The following is a 20,951-nucleotide window of genomic DNA, read 5'->3' on the forward strand; positions in this document are numbered from 1 at the left end:
ATTTTTGTTCTTTTTGGGTTTATATTCTCATGTATCTACGAAAGTTTTTTGAGAACATTTTTTAGCGTGTCGTGGAAACTTCAATAGTGATTTGTTCTTCACATTTCTTTAGTCTGTAAGAAATCAACTGCATCGTTTTTCAGTTGGTCTTCACTTTGTAAACTTTCTATGCTTGTACTTGTAATAAGGTCAGTCATTTTAAATCGTGAAATATATTATTATTATTATTACTGAGTGAATTTTGGCTAGTCATTTGCCTCAAATTGGTGTAAATGAAACCCGGGGTCCTAAAAACCCGCTTTGGCGACTTTCCCAGCAATTCGTTGCAAGTGCAGCGTCGTTCGAACCTTCCTAATGGTTTTTCCAATTTGCCCTATATCCTCATTTGAGCGCGTTTCTTCAATGAAAAAAAAACTTTTGCTTGCTATAGCTTTCCATTTATTTTATAGCTTCGACAGCATCGATTAAGGATAAAAGTCGCCCTAAAGGAAACCGAAAAAATGGAGTTAAGGAAATTTTAATCAGACGGAAAAGTTAACATGTGTTCTGAAAGTGAACGCCATTACGGTCCAGCTCACGAGCAACAAGTTCGCCAACTTCGGCTCTAATGTCACGGCGCGAGTATTATTTGATCAATATACGACGAAAATCCGTCGTTAGAGAGGAGCTGGAGTGCGTCGACGGCTTTTGGTGTGAATGTGTAATGAAAACTAACAGGAGGTGACAAATGGTGCGTAAGAGAAAGGGGTGTCTTACGAACTAGTTTTTCTGGTGATGTTAATTTTCGAGTCGCCCGGCGCCTCCACCATTTTTGACGCGTTTATTAAACTGAACTTCAAAGAATCAAAATAAAATTCTTCTTCAATTTGTAACTTAAAGTACATTTGTTCTTTGTAACTTACTCTAGCAGAGTTTGCTTGCCCCCGAGCCACGAATGGAAGAATATTTTACGGTTTTATTTGATTATTTCCTCCGTACTTTTTCAACTAAGTTTACTGCATCAAGAAACTACAAGTATGTCTACTTGAAGTGAATTAAATTTGTAAACTGCAACTTCTTATTGAGCTCTGCGTCAATAGCTACGATAACTTAAGTTTAATTAAGTGTACTTAGTTAAGTGGCAGCAGTTGAAACAGTTTTAACTTTGATACTAGGAAATCCGTTTGTGTACAATTAATCTTCATTTATTAGGTGGATTAAGGTTTAGCTTTTTGTTTTTGTTTTTTTTTTTCGTTCATTACGTATAACAAGGAGAAATGTTTGTGTTACAAAAAAAAATAAATAAAAATAAAATCCGTAACAAGAGTAGGTACGTGATCGCAAAACATTTCTTTTGGTCCAAATGTGAATTGAAAATTGTCGTTCTAGTTTCCAGAGGAGCCATCAGACAGATCTTACGTTATTTGCTCTAAATTTTTCTATTCTACACAAACGACATCGCTTAAGGCTTGGTTTCGTCCTATCTTAAATATTTCAACGTCATCAAATTTTCCATTTGTATTGCTATACAACACTTTCCTATATTACGTTCGGGAAATGTTAGTAAATGTATAAATATTTAATAAAAAAAAATTATATTGTTATATGTAGAGAGCGGATTAATACGCACAAAAAAATTAAGAATAAGCGCTTAAATAAGGACAACATTTCCAATAAAAAAGTTTTATTTTAAGCAAAAAAGCATTAAAAACATAATCATATTACAAATCAAAGAACACTTCTTAGAACTTTGGAAAAAATATTATTACAATAATCCTAGACTTTATATTTTACACACGTATTTCAGTTTTCTTTAAAACAATTTATGATTGTAATATGTTCCAAGTTGTCCACTGTAAAATTTTTTCGCCGATCATTTAAAATGTGTTTAAAATTGGAGAATGTGCGTTCAACATCCACACTCGTTGTTGGCGCAAATTTGAATTTTGCAACTAATATTGAATCTAACTCCAAATTTTCCACCTTCTGGCCTTGTAAAACACGAACAACGTCGGAAAGAACACCGAAACCTGCATTTTTATTTAACACTTCGTCAAGTTTTTGAGATACTCTAGTACCAATATCACCCCTTACTGCTTTTGCTTGTTGTTTAAATTCTTTCACTAAGTTTATGGCATCTATCGACAACATGTTGGGTTTTTCTAACTTTTCTATTACCTCACATACGAATTGATAATTGCTTCTTAGAAAAGCTAGCTCTTGTCGCAAATCTTTGATTTCCAAAATATTTATGCAATCTTTAATCGATTGAGAAGAATCTTCGCTAAACTCCGTAACTACTTCCTCAAATTCTTTGATATATTTGTCATAATAAAATGTGGCCTGTAACCATGTTCCCCACCTCGTTATAATCGGCTCTGGGGGCAATGGTATGTTTGGAAATTTTTCCTTAAAATGTTGCACTCTTAGTGGGGCTTTAACAAAAATCTTTTTACCATTTGCCACTAATTTATTAACAGTAGGAAACTGCAAACGTATTCCTTCAGCCACTCTGTTTAAACCGTGGGCAATGCAAGTAGAGTGAATTAAATTGGGGTACAATATTTTTAGATTATTCCCTGCTTTGAACATCTAACGAGCTGCATCCGAGATCATCAATAAAATTTTATTCGCCGGTACGGCATTTGGCAAAAATAGTGACGTAAAACTGTCATTTACAAATCTGGTAATCGTATTGCCAGTTGTTTTATCTAACATTTTCAAACTTACTACATACCCTCGACTAGGGAAATTTTCATTTAAGATTCCAAAAATTAAACTTGCCACGTATCTTCCACAACTATTGGTTGTTTCATCGACAGCGAACCATAAATAATTATCTCCAATGCGATGTTTAATTTCGTTGTAAACTTGCTGAAACACTGGACCTACATTATTTTTTCGGAGAGTACTTTCAACCGGAATATGTCGATTGCAGATATTACTAAAAAGAACTCAACATGTAACAAGGGAGAACCACGTACCTATAACACTGTACGACAGATGCGATTGACTGATGGTTGTGAAATAAACGGTTCATTTACTTAAAAATTTCCATTAGAAAAATTTTAAGGTAGGTCGTTGGGTACAATAATCCTTTTTTCTAGAAAATCTTCAACGGTCTTGCCGCAAAATGCCGAAACATATGGTTAAAAGGTTTAATTCATTATCAACGGAAGTAAGGATTTAAAGTCATAAAATCTATGGAGTATTTTTCCAATCCTATAATAAAATTCTATTACCCAAACGACCGGAACCTATTCACAGAAAGGGTCTTGAGTAAGTGTACTTCAATGGTCAAGTCCAGGTAAAATGCATACGATACGATACGGCTAACTAACAAGTATTTGTCATCCCGACAAAGCCGGCATTTGAACAAAATATGCATTAAAACTCATATTCGTCGAAAAAAGCATTAAATAAGCATATAAGTTTTGCTATGCATAAAATTGAAAAAAAAAGCAAATAAGCATAAAAAAAAAATGTGTCAAATGACTCCAAATTGTATCATAGGTACAGATATAAAAAAGTTTTGAAGTGCTTACATTTTTCACAAAAAGCATTAAACCTAGAAATCCGCTCTCTAGTTATATGTTATTAAATTCCTCCAAGAATTGAGACGTGCTCACAGACAACCAAAAAAATTAAATGGATTTATGGATTTCTTTCAGTATATTCGGACAAGTCTTCCCAAAAATAAGCTGAAAAATTCTACTACCTAATGTGAAGTCACGAAGTTTGCTCGCAGAATCTTTCTCCAACATCCATGCCTTAGGGCCGATATTACTTTATCAAAACTAAATAACCCTAAGCTACCATCTTTTTATAAAAAGCGTACCATGAAGTCAGTTCCCGATCAGAGTACCTTAAGAAAAAATTACGGGGACACAGTGTTTCAAAGAACAAAGCAGGCTATTCTGGCTATTCGTCAAATTATAGAAGATAATTTATTTTAATCTCGGTGAAACAACCGATTCATGTGGGCGTTATGTTGCAAATTTGTTGATTGGAACTTTGACCAGTGAAACAGTGGCATTTCTATTTGATTATCACAAAAGCTTTGGAAAAGACAAATAATAATACCATTACAAGGTTTATTCATGAAGGTTTAACGTATTTTTTTCTTCAGGAACCAGTTTCAGTTGAAAAAACCATATTAATGTCATCAGATGTTGCTATACCGGGTGTCTGGAAAATGGCGAATTAATTTTATAAAAGTAAAATGTCATATGCGTAAATACCTCCGGCTTACTTTCTGATTTCTTAGTAACGATGGTGACTGAAATCTACTTATTATTTTTTAGGAAAATAACTATAACAATCAGTAGTCATTAATCGTTGTGCATTAGTAGAGTATAACCTCGATAATCCGAATTTATTGGGGAAAAGTTGAAATTAATAACAACTTCAACAAGAAACAAATTTTAATATTATTAAACAAAAATAAAGTTTTCTTAAGAAACAATGGATAATCAATATGTATATTCCAAAAAATAAACACGCTATATTTTTGGAATCAGTACGTCAAGATCTATAACCCTGAATTTTTAGAGAATTTTTAGACGACTTTTTCAAAAATGAAATTTTTCACTATGTATGCAAATTTCGACCCATTTTCGACAATTTTCGAAATTTAACTAAATATATTTTCTTGTATATTTCGGGCGCAGAAGTTACTTCCGGCCTCATTTCTTCGATAACTGCAACCATTATTGGAGAATCACCCATTGAAATGTCGCAATTTTTAAAAATTTTAACAAATTCAAATGCCACGCGGAATTTTTCGAAAATATTGCTCCGTGTCCCTAAACACGTTATATTTTTGGAATCAGCACGTCGGGATCTATATCCCTGGATTTTTTTTTCGAAATTTAACTAAATATATTGATTTTTGCATGTCGGTGCATGTTTGCAAGTTCAGTTTGGATTGCGGAGTTTTTCTTCGGATTAAAGAGACTTCGACTTCAACTAGCCTCTGTTCGGTTTACTGGATGTTCGGATAATCGTGGGTACGGATTATAGAGGTTATACTGTATTAATAAAACAAGCTGTTATTCTTCATTAATAAATAAACGAAAAAACATTTAATAAGACCTTTATAATTGATTATAAACAAAAATAAAACCAACAAAAGAAAATTCCATTAAAGAACAAAATCAACAAAAAAAAATCCATTAAAGCATAACTAAACACTAGAGAAGATAGTCAAAGTTTCTGTCTTGTAGATATAAGTAGCTCGTAACTCGTAATGTTTACAAATTTTGATCATTTTTTGTAAAAGTTAGCCATCAGTACTTGCTAACAGGGTTTAAAAAAAAAAACATTTTTGAGTTTTTTGATTTTTTTTTTTTTTGAATTACGAACATATTAACAATGTTTTAAATGCAATTTAATTCAATAAGGGTACAACTTGCGTACTGCCGCAATTTACCTTTCTGAGACACCGCAATTTACAAGTATATTCCGATTCTTTTAACTTTGGCAGTGTCGTAAAGTAAAAGCAAAAAGACATCTGGAATAAATAAATAAAATATAAAGCTTTTAAAACTAAATTAAAATAAATTAAAAGTTCAAACTAAAGTCACATAATTTTTGATTTTTTTCTTACTATACGTTTAAAGTTTGAATTATTGTGAGTAATAATCGAAAAACTAAAAAAAATTAAAGAAAAATAAAAAAATCAAAAACAATTAAAAAAAAACAAAAAATAAAACAAATAGTGATTTAAAAAAAAATCATTGATTTTTTTTTTATCCGATTTTTTTCCAACCCTGCTTGCTAAGATGAAACTGATTTTGGCAAATGACATACCCCCTAAGAGAAAAGAGGACGGGTGGGCGGGCCTAGTACCTGCTAAGATAAAACTGATTTTGGCAAATGACACATCCTCTAAGCAGAGAGAGGGTGGGTGGGCGGGGCTAGTTCTTGCTAAAATAAGACGAATTTTGGCAAATGAGATACACTCTAAGAAAAGAAAGGGTGGGTGGGTGGGGCTAGTAGCTACTAAAAATAAGACCGATTTTGGCAAATGACATACCCTCTAAGAAAAAAGAGGGTGGGTGGGCGGGCCTAGTACCTGCTAGGATAAGACTGATTTTGGCTAATGAGATACCTTCTGAGGAAAGACAGCATGGGTGGGTGGGGCTAGTACCTGTTAAGAAGCCAGTGATTTTAACAGGTACTAGCCCCGCCCACCGGTCTTCTATTTTCTTAGAGGGTATATCATTTGCCAAAATCGATCTTACATTGGTAGGTACTAGCCCCGCCCACCGCTCTTTTCTTAGAAGAATCTCTTTTTCCAAAATCAGTCTTATCTTAGCAGGTACTAGCAAACCCCCAACCACCCTTGCTTTATTTAGAGGGTATGTCATTTGCCAAACTCGATCTTATTTTAGGAGATACTCACCCTGCCCATCCGCCCTCTATTCTCTTAGAGGGATCGCATATGCCAAAATCAATCTTATTCTAGCAAGTACTAGCCCCGCCTCCCCATCCTCTCTTCTCTTAGAAGGTATCTCATTAGCCAAAATCAGTCTTATCTTAGCAGATACTAGCCCCGCCCACCCACCCTCTCTTTTCTTAGAGGGTCTGTCAGTTGCCAAAATCAGTTTTATCTTAGCAGCTACTAGCTAGGATAAGATTGATTTTGGCAAATGAGACTCCTCTAAGAAAATAGAAGGTGGGTGGGCGGGCTGGGAGTTAGTACCTGCTAACCTAAGATTGATGTTGGGAAATGTCATAACCACTAGGAAAATAGAGGGCGGGTGGGCGGGGCTAGTATCTGTTAATCTAAGATAGACTTTGGCAAATGACATACACTTTAAGAAAAGAGAGGGCGGGTGGGCGGGGATAGTACCTGCTAAGATAATACTGATTTTGGCAAATGACCTGGTTTCTAAAAAATTTAATTGAATTATTATAAAGAAGGCACTACAGGCTCCAAAGGATTGTTAGATTCTTTCCAAACAAAAATACCTAGAAACTCAAGATTGTTTAAAATTTTTCAAAAAAAATGGAGTCCTAAAATTAACTCAAAAACAGCTGAGGTCTGAATTTTCCTAAAATAGAACACCAAAGCCTCCCGAAATGGTTTTAAATAATTTACAAAAAAAATTTGCATGGGCTTCCAAAAGGAGAGGGTGGGTGGGCGTTCCTAGTACCTGCTAGGATAAGACTAATTTTGGGTGAGATACCTTCTGAGGAAAGACAGCATAGATGGGTGGGGCTAGTGCCTGTTAAGAAGCGACTAATTTTAGCAGGTAGTAGCCCCGCCCACCGGTCTTCTATTTTCTTAGAGGGTATGTCATTTCCCAAAATCGATCTTAGTTTAGCAGGTACTACCCCGCCCACCGCGCTTTTCTTAGAGGGATCTCATTTTCCAAAATCAGTCTTATCTTGGCAGGTACTAGCCCCACCCTCTCTTTACTTAGAGGGTATGTCATTTGCCAAAATCGTTCTTATTTTAGGAGATACTCACCCTGCCCATCCGCCCTCTATTTTCTTAGAGGGATCGCATATGGCAAAATCAATCTTATCCTAGCAAGTACTAGCCCCGCTCACCCATCCTCTATTCTTTTGAAGGTATCTCATTAGCCAAAATCAGTCTTATCTTAGCAGATTCTAGCCCCGCCCACCCACCCTCTCTTTTCTTAGAGGGTCTGTCATTTGCCAAAATCAGTTTTATCTTAGCAGCTACTAGCTAGGATAAGACTGATTTTGGCAAATGAGATTCCTCTAAGAAAATAGAGGGCGGGTGGGCGGGCTGGGAGTTGGTACCTGCTAATTTGAGATTGATGTTGACAAATGTCATAACCAACAAGAAAACAGAGGGCGGGTGGGTGGTGTTAGTACCTATTAAGACTGATTTTGGCAAATCACATACACTTTAAGAAAATAGAGGGCGGGTGGGCGGGGCTAGTCTTTGCTAAGATAAAACTGATTTTGGCAGATCACCTAGTTTCTAAGAAATTTAATTAAATTATTATAAAAAAGGCACTACAAGCTCCAAAGCATTGTCAGATTCTTTCCAAACAAAAGTACCTAGAACCTCAAGATTGTTTTAAATTTTTCAAAAAAAACCGAGCCCTAAAATTAACTCAAGAATAGATCATGTCAGAATTTTCCAAAAATAGAACACCAAAGTCCCCCAAAATGGTTTTAAGTAATTAAAAAAAAACTCCGTGGGGTCCCAAAATAATACACCATGGTTACCCCAGAGTCTCCCGAATTAAAAAGAAAAATACTGCGGCACTCAAGACTTTTTCAAATTGATAATAAATAAAACACTAAAAGCTCAAAAGATTTTTTCAAATTCATCCATCAACAAAACATCAGATTCGTTTAAATTTATTCGAAAATAAAACACCTAAAATAAATTGTGGACATTTTGAACGTAGGATTTTGAGAATTTTGACAATTTTTGATTCGTCAAACATTTTTAACTTCTGACTCGATTTTTGCTGATTTGTACATTCGCTTTATATCAGGCAAACATTGTTGTCAAATGGAATTTTATCAAATTATTACAAAACAAAACAACCATATCTTTGAACACTCTAATTGATATGATAATCAAACATGTACATGGGCCAGAGAAATATTAAGTAAAAGTTTTATTACTAGTTGTTGTGATAATGGATGTATTGTTTAATTGTTAAACGTAGCAAAAGAACCAATTTTAAAATCATTATAACTCCACTAAAATGTGAGAAGAATTTTTTGTTACTATTTTTCCCAGACTGACCTGTTCATTGTTACGAGCGTAGCGGAGAGTTAATCCGTTAAATTTTGTGGATTTTGATGTTCTATTTTCAGAAAATTCTGACCTGATCTGTTTTTGAGTTCATTTTGGACCCCGTTTTTTTTCTTTGAAAAATTTGAAACAATGTTGAGGTTCTAGGTATTCCTGTTTGGAAAGAATTTGAAAGTGCTTTGGAGCCTCTAGTGTCTGTTCTTGTAACAACTTGATTAAATTTCTTATAGGATACGCCATTTGCCAAAATCACTCTTATCTTAGCAGGTACTAGCCCCGCCCACCCACCCTCGCTTTTCTTACAGGATATGTCATTTGCCAAAATCAGTTTCATCTTAGTAGGTACTAGCCCCGCCCACCCGCCCTCTCTTCTTTTAGAAGGTATCTCATTTGCCACAATCAGTTTTATCTTAGCAGCTACTAGCCCCGCCCACCCACCCTGTCTTTTCTTAGAGAGTATGTCATTGCCAAAATCAGTTTTATCTTAGCAAGTACTGAGGACTAACTTACAAAAAAAAAAAGATCAAAATTTGGAAACAGTACGAACTTACTTATTTGAACAAGGGAGCAGTTTTTAACATTTTTTTCTCTTTTGTTGGTTCTGTTTTTGTTTATAATTTATAAATGCCTTATTAAATGTTTTTTTTTGTTTATTTATTAATGAAAAATAACAGCTTCTTTTATTAATAATAAAAGGTGAGTTTAGTTACCATCGTTGCTAAGAAATCAGAAAGTAAACCTGAGGTATTCACGGATTGGGTGCGTGCAGTGTTGCCAATTTTACTTTTCTAAAATTTGGTTTTTTTCGTAATCTACACTATAAAGAATTTTTTGATTGTTTTTTAGGACTCCCGAAACCCCCGTACATAGCGTACTGAAGAGTTAATCGGACATTTTCCAGACACCCGGTAGATCCATATATAATAGAGAGTTCAAATATTTGCTCCAATAACTTCTGTCGATGTTCAATGATTGTTCTTACTGTTAAAACATGTGTTGTGTGACAAAAACATTTAATAATCAATCGCTTTAATAAAAATTATAGCTAAAATACAACAACAACTGTGTAAACAACATTTTCTTACAAACTTAATTTAGTTATAATTGGAATTCTTATAATGCAAATAAACATTACAAGATCTGTACTTTAACAATAAATGATTAAAAATGTCATTTTGTTGTATTAGACGGTGTTTATGAGATTATGGAAACCCGTAAAGAGGAGACGGAGACGCCTAATATCTTTGTGTTTCTGTCTTTGTCCGACACAGGTAGTAAGTGTCAACTGTTGCACGACATAAAAAATTTTTGTTTGCTTGTTATTATTTTTATCTAGTAGGTTTTAATTTTTAAACTCATTTAGAATTGTGTACAATAATAAACGTGACCAAGTTTTTTTAAAAGACTAGAGTTGTATGGTTTTTTAAATAACTATCATACACTAAAGTTATTTTCAATTATAAACAGTGCAATAATAATATTAGGAAACTGAGAGAAAAAAAGGTTTCCCCTCTCACTCATCTATAATAAATAAACCGATCTCAATTACAAACAACGAAACAAAAATCTGAAAATTTTATATAAAAAGCAAAAATTAACAGAATTTAAGAAAAATCGAGAAAACTATGTACTGTTATTACACTCAGGAGACCACATTTGAAGTTCATAAAAATGTATTCTCAACTCTTGAGCCGCCCCTGTCCGTTTCCTAGGGACAAGTGCACTCCAGACCGAACATAAGCAAGTGCGTTCCAATAATAGACACTGGCTGAGTACGGGTAATTAAATTATGCTGACGTCAGCTGAAAAACTTGTTAATTCTATCTAAATGTGTTAAACACTAATTTTTTTTATAAACGAAAAACCTTGACCTACGCTGCACGGCTCACGCTTCTAAGATCCAGACCACTTTTTTCGGTGACAACGTTGATTTAAGCACGAAATAGACCAAAGAATTGAAGATTTGTGTGACACACTTAAAAGTTCCTTGGAATAGCTTCAGTAGTTTGTGTAATTGTCTAATAAATTTCCGGCGGACAGTCGGACGGACGAAAACCAAAAGATTGGTATCTTATGATTTGTGAAGCCTTACAAAACCGTGAAATTACACTGTCCTGAAGACCACCCAATTACAATAATTTTCCCAACGCAAACTTTATTAAACCCAGACAATGACTTTTTCCACTGTGTATTCAATCTCAAAGTATTTGTTTTAATATTAAGTGCTTCCCGTGCGACTAAATTTTTTATTAACGCAATTATGCTTCCCAGCACACAAAGTGCCTGCAATTAAAACCGTACAAATTTACACAAAATCACGACAATAAAATGCGTAGTTAATAAAACGCCGGCATAATGGATACAGCGCACTCAACGTAAATATAATTAAAACGTTTGCTCCACTTCTTTCTCACTTTGTATCCGTCTTGTTGAATTTACATTTTATTAAGACAGCAGGTTCCGCATTGTCTTATTTCCTTGGAAAACTCGAAGATCGCCTTAACCAAAAAACAATAATTCAAAGATGCAGGCTTATCCCTCCGTTTCTCAACCCTTATCAAACCCTCAGTTTCACTCGTTTCCGTTAAATTACATCCAATTTCCAGCGATAAACTAGTTATACATAGTTTATGAACGGACCACGTTCGTGCTCAACATACCTGTCATTCCACGCAGACTGCGCCACTTTCACGGTTTCTTAATTTTTTGATCTAATAATAAGTACTATTTTTAACAAGTTGATGTCAGGGTTCAGTTTGCGTGGAACGTCGTATTTAAAACAACACTAAAGCGGTTCTTACGTGGAGGACAAAGGGACCTCGTGGACTTTGGCCCGGATGGCGTCGGGCAGAGCCAGGACAGTAGCCAGCAACCATATCATGCCGGCACTGATAACAGTCAGCGGCTTTGTCTGAAACCATAATCCCATTGTGAATCCATTGTGAATCCATCGACATGGACAACGTGTTGTGGCTTATTAATGATTCCACTTCTGCTAAGCTCTCTCTCGAGTTCACGACAGGTGATTAATAACGTTATGGTATAATCCGCAATTATTCAAATTTGTTAAATTAGTTGGTGTCAGTGGCGTCGAAACTTTTTACGACGGACGGACGCTGCAAAGGAGAGATCTGCGGCATATTTTGTTATGAGATCTTTTTTCTTGCTTGATTGATGAGTGATTTTTTACTAAGAGACTTACTAATGTCGAAATCGTTTGTAATCTTTAAACTGCTAGTTTTGTTGCATTTTTTGAATTATTTTTCATTAGTTAACTTGTTTTATGTGGCGTAACGAGGACATTATGCATGGTGCCAAGAATAATTCTTCTGCTGGTATTTGTTTCATAAATTACATGTAGTAGACAAGTTTACATTGAGTTGGCATTCATGATATTAAGGCAGCGTCTCATTAAAGTGATGGTTACAGATTAAAATGTCGCCGGGCAGAGTTTATAGTGTTTGTGGGACTTACACAACTAAATCAGGCAATTGCCAGAAAGAGCTACCTTTCAAAGTACATAATGCATGTGGAGATGAAGGTTTGACTGCTTTCTAAACACCGTACAGAATTTAACTTGTGATGTTAAATTACGCCAATTTAAATGGTCTGAGTGAAAGTCGTTTCTTGGTAATTAGTCAACGGATTTGTAGAGTTATTTATTACATTTACGGTAGCTACATCAAATAATAATAATAATTAAAGTTAGAAACTGAGCTTTGATTAGCGTCGGTGGTGGAAATTTAAAATTTTATTTATATTCCATTGAAGTCATCGTGTGATGTTATCAAATGGCTGTCCAACTAATGCAATTTTTAGTTGTAAATTTTAAAAATTGTTATATTTATTTTTCTTAGTTTTAGCATCTGAGTGGCGATTTTGATTTTCATAATTAAGATTCCCAAAAAGCAGTTCACATAGTGTTCTACAACTTACAAGTTATTTTATTTTTACTGAGACAATCGAAGAATTTCCACCCGAAATTAAAATATGTGTATGAGGTGTTGTAAAATAATAAAATCGGAAAAATACAATTTATAAGACAAGCATTTCTGTTAAATAATTCTGGAAGGAGTTTTTAATAATTTAAAATATACAGGGTGAACCACTAAGTACGGTGGATATTTAATTAATTGTTAGAGAGAGAAAGAAATTCAGAAATTAAAGTTATGCGGCACTTTGAGTAACATACAGAGCGTTTTGTTTTTGAGGAAGAGCACACAACTTATTTCTTTTATATAGATTATAGCACATCCTACATATTTCTGTACATTCTTATTAGTCTCTTTGCAGAACCTAAACCATAGTTTATTTTTGAAATTTCGATGCAACGTTGCCACATTATTCTAATTTTTTTGAATTTTTTTTAGCAGTGCAAATGTTCACAAAAAAATCGCCATATTGCTATTTTTAAGATCTGTACAGGAATATTTTATGGAGAAATAACTATCAATTAAAACAAACTATAATACATAGAGTGCTTATTAAAAAAATCTAAAATTTGCTTTACATTCGAAAATTGAAAAAAATCATTTTTATAAACACTCTGTATATTGAGATTTGTAGGAGTTGTACAAGCAATGAGCGGCAGAAAAATCAGCCACACTGAAATATTTTTCAAAATCGCTTTAAAAATCATTAATTTATCTAGTGATTATTATTTTATTTAAAGGACCATTTACCACATACAGGACGTACAAATTAGTTAAACAAAGAGACAAATACAACCACTAGTTAAAATATCATGTTTAAAGTGATTTTGCGAAATATTTCAGTGTATATCCTTGTGTCGCTCGGCGGATTTCTCGTCTCGGGTAGAAATGAATTGCGGCACTTTGCGTAATCTGCTCGTCTTAGCTGATATTGCATCACTCGGTGTAACCGTGGCAGTGACCGCAAATGTAATTCGTACGGCGGCTCATATTTCATTGGACAATTTTGGAATTTTTGGTTCGAAAAAGCACAAAATCTACAAAAAATTGCTTTAGGCAAGAAAAAGGAGTTTCCCCTAAAAAAAAAAATGATATCGAAAAAAACTTCTGAAGGTCGAAATCTACAAAAATAAATTTTTCGCTAAAATTAAACCGAAAAAATTTCTGGGGGTCGAAATCGATAAAGAAAATCTTTCGCTAATTTTCGAAGGTGCTCCGGAAAATGAAAAAAAAAATCAATGAGGGAGATAATGAAAAATTGACTTTTAAAAAAGTTAGCTATAAAAAACTAGAAAAAAAATGCTTTAGGTAATTTTCGAAGGTGATCCGAAAAAAGTCGGATAGGAGTATTGGAAAATTGAGCTATTGGCGAAAAAGGTACTTGAAAAATACACAAAAAATTCTGGAAAAGTGATTCCTCAATTGAAAAATCAACAAGATGGTCCCGTATCAAGTTTTTCGAAACATGTATACGGTTTCAGAGTGAATTGTTTTAAATAACCCAAAAATTGCACTATTTTGGCGATTCTGGAGAAAAAGTAGTTCTCAAAAAAAAAATTATGGAACGAAAAGACTTCTGAAGGTCGAAACCAAGAAAAATAAGTCTTTCGTTAATTTTCGAAGGTGCTCGGGAAAATGAAAAAAAAATCAATGAGGGAGATAATGAAAAATTGACTTTTAAAAAAGTTAGCTATAAAAAACTAGAAAAAAAAATGCTTTAGGTAATTTTCGAAGGTGATCCGAAAAACTCGAAAAGGAGTATTGGAAAATTGAGTTATTGGCGAAAAAGGTACTTGAAAAATACACAAAAAATTCTGGAAAAGTGATTCCTCAATTGAAAAATTTGCTTGTGGATGGTCCCGAATCAAGTTTTTCGAAACATGTATACGGTTTCACAGTGAATTGTTTTAAATAACCCAAAAATTGCACTATTTTGGCGATTCTGGAGAAAAAGTAGGAGTTCTCAAAAAAAAAAATGGAACGAAAAGACTTCTGAAGGTCGAAACCAAGAAAAATAAGTCCTTCGTTAATTTTCGAAGGTGCTCGGGAAAATGAGAAAAAAATCGATATGGGAGATAATGAAAAATTGACTTCTGAAAAAGTTTGCTATAAAAAACTAGAAAAAAAATGCTTTATGTAATTTTCGAAGACGATTCCAAAAAAGTCGAAAAAGAGTATTGGAAAATTGAGCTATTGGCGAAAAACGCACTTGAAAAATACACAAAAAATTCTGGAAAAATTTTTCCTCAATTGAAAAATTTGCTTGTTGATGGTCCCGAATCAAGTTTTTCAAAACATGTGTACGGTTTCAGAGTGAATTGTTTTAAATAACCCAAAAATTGCACTATTTTGGCGATTCTGGAGAAAAAGTAGGAGTTCCCAAAAAAAAAATGGAACGCAAAAACTTCTGAGGGTCGAAAGCAAGAAAACTAAGTTTTTCGTTAATTTTCGAAGGTGCTCGGGAAAATGAAAAAAAATCAATGAGGGAGATAATGAAAAATTGACTTTAGAAAAAGTTAGCTATAAAAACCTAGAAAAAAAATGTTTTAGGTAATTGTCGAAGACGATCCAAAAAAAGTCGAAAAGGAATATTGGAAAATTGAGCTATTATTGGTAAAAGTACTTGACAAATCTATAAAAAATTCTGGAAAAGTTATTCCTCAATCGAAAAAATAGCTTGTTGATGGTCCCGATCAAGTTTTTCGAAATATTTTGCCTTTTTTTCTTAATGTACACAGCCATCTTTTCACAACAAGAAACTTAGAACATGGTTAAAATGGTACATTTTTGCAAGGAAATATATATATTTCCTAATACAAATTTTCCATTTTACAAATGTTTTAAGTTTCATGTTGTGAAAAGAAGTCTACATATATTAAAACAAAAAGGCAAAATGTAAGCCCGCCCACCCGCGCTATCTCAATTGTTATGATTTTTTTTATTCGCCGTGAGCCAAGGGGGCGGAGCTTAACTGCAAAATACCTACTTCTTTGCAAGAAATTAAAAACATTTTTTTCAGTTCCTCGATTTTCCAATTTTTCAGTTTCACTATTTTCAATTTTTCGATGACTTAATTTTTCGCCATTGCATTTTTGGGCTATTAAATTTTTTTATTCTTCGATTTCTCAATTTTTTATTTTTAGATTTGTCTATTTTCCAAGATCTCCGTTTTACAAATTTTTAGATTATCGATTGTTCAGCTTTTTCGAGTTTTCAATATCTCAATTTTTGGCGTTTCTAAATTTTTCGAATTTTTGATATCCTGATTTTTCCACTTTTAGATTTTTTGACATTTTGATTTTCCCACTTCTCGATTTCTTGATTTTTCCATTTTTAAATTTTTTATCAGGTTTTTGATTTTCCAGTTTCTCAATTTTTCGATTTTTCAATTTTTTGATGTTTCTGTTTTTCGATTTTTCAATATTTCGATTTATCCATTGATCAATTTTTCGATATTTGAGTTTGAGGATTTTTCAATTTTTTTAGTTTAATTTTTTGATTTCTTAAATTTAAAATTTTTCGATATCTCGTTCTTCCATTTTTCAGTTTTTCGATTTTTCAATTTTAGATTCTTCAAATTTTACAGTTTTCAATTTTTCGATTCGTCAGTTTTTAAATTTTTCGATTTTTCGTTTTTTTTTTAATTAAAATTTTTCAATTTCTCAAATTTTGATTTTTCGATTTTGGGCTCTTTCTCGACTTTTCGATAACTCGATCTCTTGATATTATGATTTCTCTTTGTTCCAATTTTCCAATTGTTCGATGTTTCGATTTTCCGATATTTGAGTTTTGCTATTTTAATTTTTTTGATTTCTTAAATTTAAAATTTTTCGATTTCTCGTTTTTTTTCAGTTTTTCCATTTTTCATTTTTGATTTCTTAAATTTTACAGTTTTCAGTTTTTCAATTTGTCGTTTTTTTTCGATTTTTCGTTTTTTTTTTAATTAAAATGTTTCAATTTCTCAAATTTAATTTCTCGATTTTGGTCTCTTTTTCGATGTTTTGATATTTCAATTGAGTTTTCTAATTGTTGTTATTCCAATTTTTCAAAATTTAGGTTTTTAGGTTTTTGATTTTTCAGATTAGATTTTTCTACTTTTCCGAGACCTCGATTTTCCAATTTTTCCATATCTCAGTTTTTTGATGTTTCAGTTTTCTGATCTTTTAGTTTTTCGATTCTTGAATTTTTCTTTTATTTTTCAAATTTTCGATTTTTCGATTTATCCATTGATCAATTGTTCGACGCTTGAGATGTATGATTTTTCAATTTTTCGATTTCTCATTTTTTTTATTTTTCAGTTTATCGATTTTCCTATTTTTTAATTTGTCAGTTATTAAGTTTTTCGATTTTTCAGGGATATCGATTTATCGAGATTTCGATTTCTTTATATTTCAATGTTCGATGTTTTAATTTTTCAGTTTTTAGACTTTTCGATTTCTCGATTTTTCATTTTTCGATATCTCAGTTTGTTGTTTCAGTTTTTTGGTGTTTCAGTTTTTCGATTCTTCAAGTTTTTGATTTTTCGATTTATCCATCAATCAATTTTTTGATATTTAAGTTTTTGAATTTTTTCATATGTATTCTATTTTTTTAATTTCTTGGAGTCGAAATTTTTTGATTTCTTGTTTTTTTTTATTTTTCAGTTTTTCGATTTTTCAATTTGAGGTTTTTCAAATTTAACATTTTTCATTTTTCAGTTTGTCAATTTTAAAATTTTTTGATTTTTCGACATCTCGATTTTTCCATTTTTAAAAATTTTCGACTTCGGATGTCAATGTTGGGAATTTTCAATTTCTGGGATTATTCGCTGTTTCGATTTTTCTATTTCTCGGATTTCAATTTATCGACTATTTCAATTTTCGGTTTATTTAAAATTTTTGAATTTTCGATTTTTCAAAATGCTTTCATTTAAAAATTTTTTTTAATGTCGATATTACAATTTTTCGATTTTTTGATGCCTTAATTTGTCGATTTTTAAATTTTTCGACTTTTCGATTTTTTGACTTTTCGATTTTTCGACTTTCTAATTTCTTGATTTTTCGATTTTTTCATTTTTAGTTTTTAGTTATTTAGATTTCTCGATTTTTCGATGATTTTCCTATTTTTCAATTTTTCGAATTTTTAAATCTTAGACTTTTCACTTTTTTTAATGTTTCTTTACTCGATTTTTTGACGTCTCGCTTTTGAGTTTTTTGGTTTTCAAATTTTTCGATTTTTCAGTTTTTCTATTTCTCGATTTATCCAGATTTCGATGTTTCAATTTTTCGATTTCTCAATTTTTCGGCTTTCTAATTTTTGATGTTTCGGTTTCTTGATATTTCAATCTTTCAGTTTCTATTTCCCTATTTCTCAGCTTTTCGATTTTTTGATTTTCCAATTTTTCGACGTTTCAGTTTTGGGATTGTTCAATACATATAGTGAATTGTTTTAAATAATCCAAAAATTGCAATATTGTGATGATTCTGGAACAAAAATACGAGTTCTCAAAAAAAATTAAACCGAAAAAACTTCTGAATGTCGAAATCAACAAAAATAGATCTTTGTCTAATTTTAGAAGGTGCTCGGGAAAATGAAAAAAAATCATAAAGGGAGATATTGAAAAATTGACCTTTGGAAAAGTTATCTAAAAAAACATAGAAAAAAAATGCTTTGGGTAATTTTCGAAGGCGATTCCAAAAAAGTCGAAAAGGAGTATTGAAATCCAGAAAAAAATTTCTGCAAAAGTGATTGCTCAATCGAAAAAATTGGCCTAAAGTTATTTGGGCAGAACTTTCCTTATCCCTTAAATAAAATGGAACAAATCCAGTTTTTTCGAAAAACACAATACATGATCAGGATCGAGTTCTCTACTATATGAAACACGTAGAAAATATTGCCCAAAAAATATTTGTAAAGCAATTGTGACAAAAATTAAGGTGGATTCATAAACCATGAGTACAGGATTATATTATTATAATTATTATTATTATTTTTAATATATAATTGAGATACCAAAAATATTTAAAAAGTCGTGTTTGCGCAGAAATGATAGATATTTTAGGGAGAATAATCCCAAGTCTATACAAGGACTGGTTTTCGAAATATTCGATTTCAAAGTCAAATTTTTAAAACTTAACATATTTCATCTTGACAATTTTGGAAAAATGGTAGGAATTTTCGAAGAATTGAATCCTTAAAAAACTTTCGGGGATCGAAATCGAGAAAAAAAATCCCTTTGCTAAATTTCCAAGGTGCTTGAGGAAAGTTAAAAAATTTCAAAATATAAAAATTGATCTATCACGAAGTTGTTTAAAAATCCAGAAAAAATTCTGGGAGCCAGATTTCGACGAACTGAATCTAGAAATAGGCGTGTTCATGATATTAGTGCAAAATTGTAAACCATCATCGAAAATTTTAGAGCCATAGTGGCGCTTTTATAACTTCCGAAAGACTGAGAAGCCAAAAATATACAAAAAAATCGTGTTTACGCAGAAATGGTGAATTTTTTTGGGGAGAATAATCCCAAGTTGATACGATGACTGGTTTTCAAAATTTTCGATTTCAAACCCAAATTTTTAAAATACTCCAAATTTCCAAATTCCCTCATTTCATATTGCCGATTTAGAATAATCATACGAATTTTTGAATCCCTAAAAATTGTAGGGAATCGAATTCAACAAAAAATCTCTTTTTCTACATTTCGAAATTTTTAAAATATCAAAAAATTATCATATTTCCTGTTGCCGATTTTAAAAAAATAGTAGGAAGCCCTAAAAAGCTTTAGGGGTGGAAGTCAAAAGTGCCAAATTTTGAATCTGCTTGAAGGAAGTTAAAAAAATTCTAATTAAAAAATTGAAATCCAAAAATATGGCGTGTTGAGGTTCCAACCCATAATTAGTACTCCTATAATTTAATTATTATATGTATGTATGTATGTATGTATGTCTTTATTCATGTTAATACACAATAGTGTTTACACAAGTCAGTACCTAATAGGGAAAAAAATAATATGTAACATTATAACAATGAGACTAATATATTTGATAACAGAAATCAATAAGACTAGATTTTATATTTCAAACAAATTGTTATGCAGATATTCCTCGAAGGAATAATATGCGTGGTCAAGGAGGTGCTGTTTAATTTTCATTAAGAAAAGTTTAGGAGTCATTTTTTTAAAGGAATTCGGTAATTTATTAAAAAACTTGATGGCATAGTATGAAGTGCCAGACTTAGATTTGCTCAGTCTTAATAATTTAAAGGCGATTTCATCCGTTCTAGTTTCATACTGATGAAACGACTTTAGTGGAAAATAGTTCCCAAAATTTTTAATTAAATGCTCAAGGCAACGAAATATAAACAAACAAGGTAAGGTAAAAATTTTTAGTTTAGTAAAATGTGGTTTCGTCTCGGTAACCAATACCAGCCACAATTCTAACAGCTCTTCTTTGGAGTTTAAAAAGTCTTTGTAATGATGTTGAATGACCCCAGTTTAGAATACCATGGTCAAAATGACAATGTAACAATGAGAAATAAGCGATTCTGATATATTTGGATGAAAGATTGTTACTTAAGTTACGAAGTAGATATATGCCTTTAGATATTTTGGTGGCTACGTAGTCACCATGTTTGGTCCAGCGTAACTCTGAGTCTATAAACAGGCCTAGATATTTTGTAGTTACAGGTGGACAATACTTATCACGTTTTAAGCTAAACTGCATGGTAAGCGTTTTATCATTGTTCAAGCACAGACGATTAGCGCAGAACCAGTCTCCTGCCTGAACTTTTAGCCTATTATTTACATGCAAGGAAAGATCAGCCGATGGCGCTGCATTGCCCAAGGAGGTATCATCGGCATATAGCGTAATATCCGCAGACGGTATGAATTGAGGGAGATCATTAATGTATAGGAGAAATAAGATAGGGCCAAGAATGGATCCCTGGGGCACCCCATAAACGTTATGATTAAAAAAATTGATTATTCTGTACAATTTGTCTGTTTAACAAAAATCAACACAGAGAGACGACGGTAACAGGAAACCAGAGACCTATTTTTTATACTGTAGGGTCATGAAACGTCGAGAAAAGATAAAAGTACCCATTCGTCCGATGGACTCAATTAAAATATTTCCTTCGCCTCTTAAAATTTTTAATAACATTCATTACTCAAATTTTCAGCTTTGCAGGTTTGAGTTTTCCTATGACAATAAGTTGGTATCATTAAATTTTAGAATTCATGTTAGATATTAGTAAGAGAATAACTTTGATTCATACACATTAGATAGTTGATGACGTCGTCTCATAAAATT

The 20,951-nt window shown here is 32.4% G+C and overlaps 1 protein-coding gene across 2 annotated transcripts in view; it reads right to left on the bottom strand.

The window, feature by feature from the left end:
• Positions 1 to 20,951, bottom strand: part of LOC135132182 (neuropeptide CCHamide-2 receptor-like) — a 225,983-nt gene that overhangs the window by 41,834 nt on the left and 163,198 nt on the right. For both annotated transcript variants that reach the window (XM_064060171.1, XM_064060169.1), the window contains exon 4: positions 11,533 to 11,642. In XM_064060171.1, coding sequence (XP_063916241.1) covers positions 11,533 to 11,642 — 110 coding nt within the window. The remainder of the gene's footprint in view (positions 1 to 11,532; positions 11,643 to 20,951) is intronic.

The sequence above is a fragment of the Zophobas morio genome, unplaced genomic scaffold (genome assembly GCF_036711695.1).
Source record: "Zophobas morio isolate AGI-343-1 ecotype UQ-CSIRO unplaced genomic scaffold, CSIRO_AGI_Zmor_V1 ptg000021l, whole genome shotgun sequence".
In the NCBI taxonomy this organism is placed as follows: Eukaryota; Metazoa; Arthropoda; class Insecta; order Coleoptera; family Tenebrionidae; genus Zophobas; species Zophobas morio.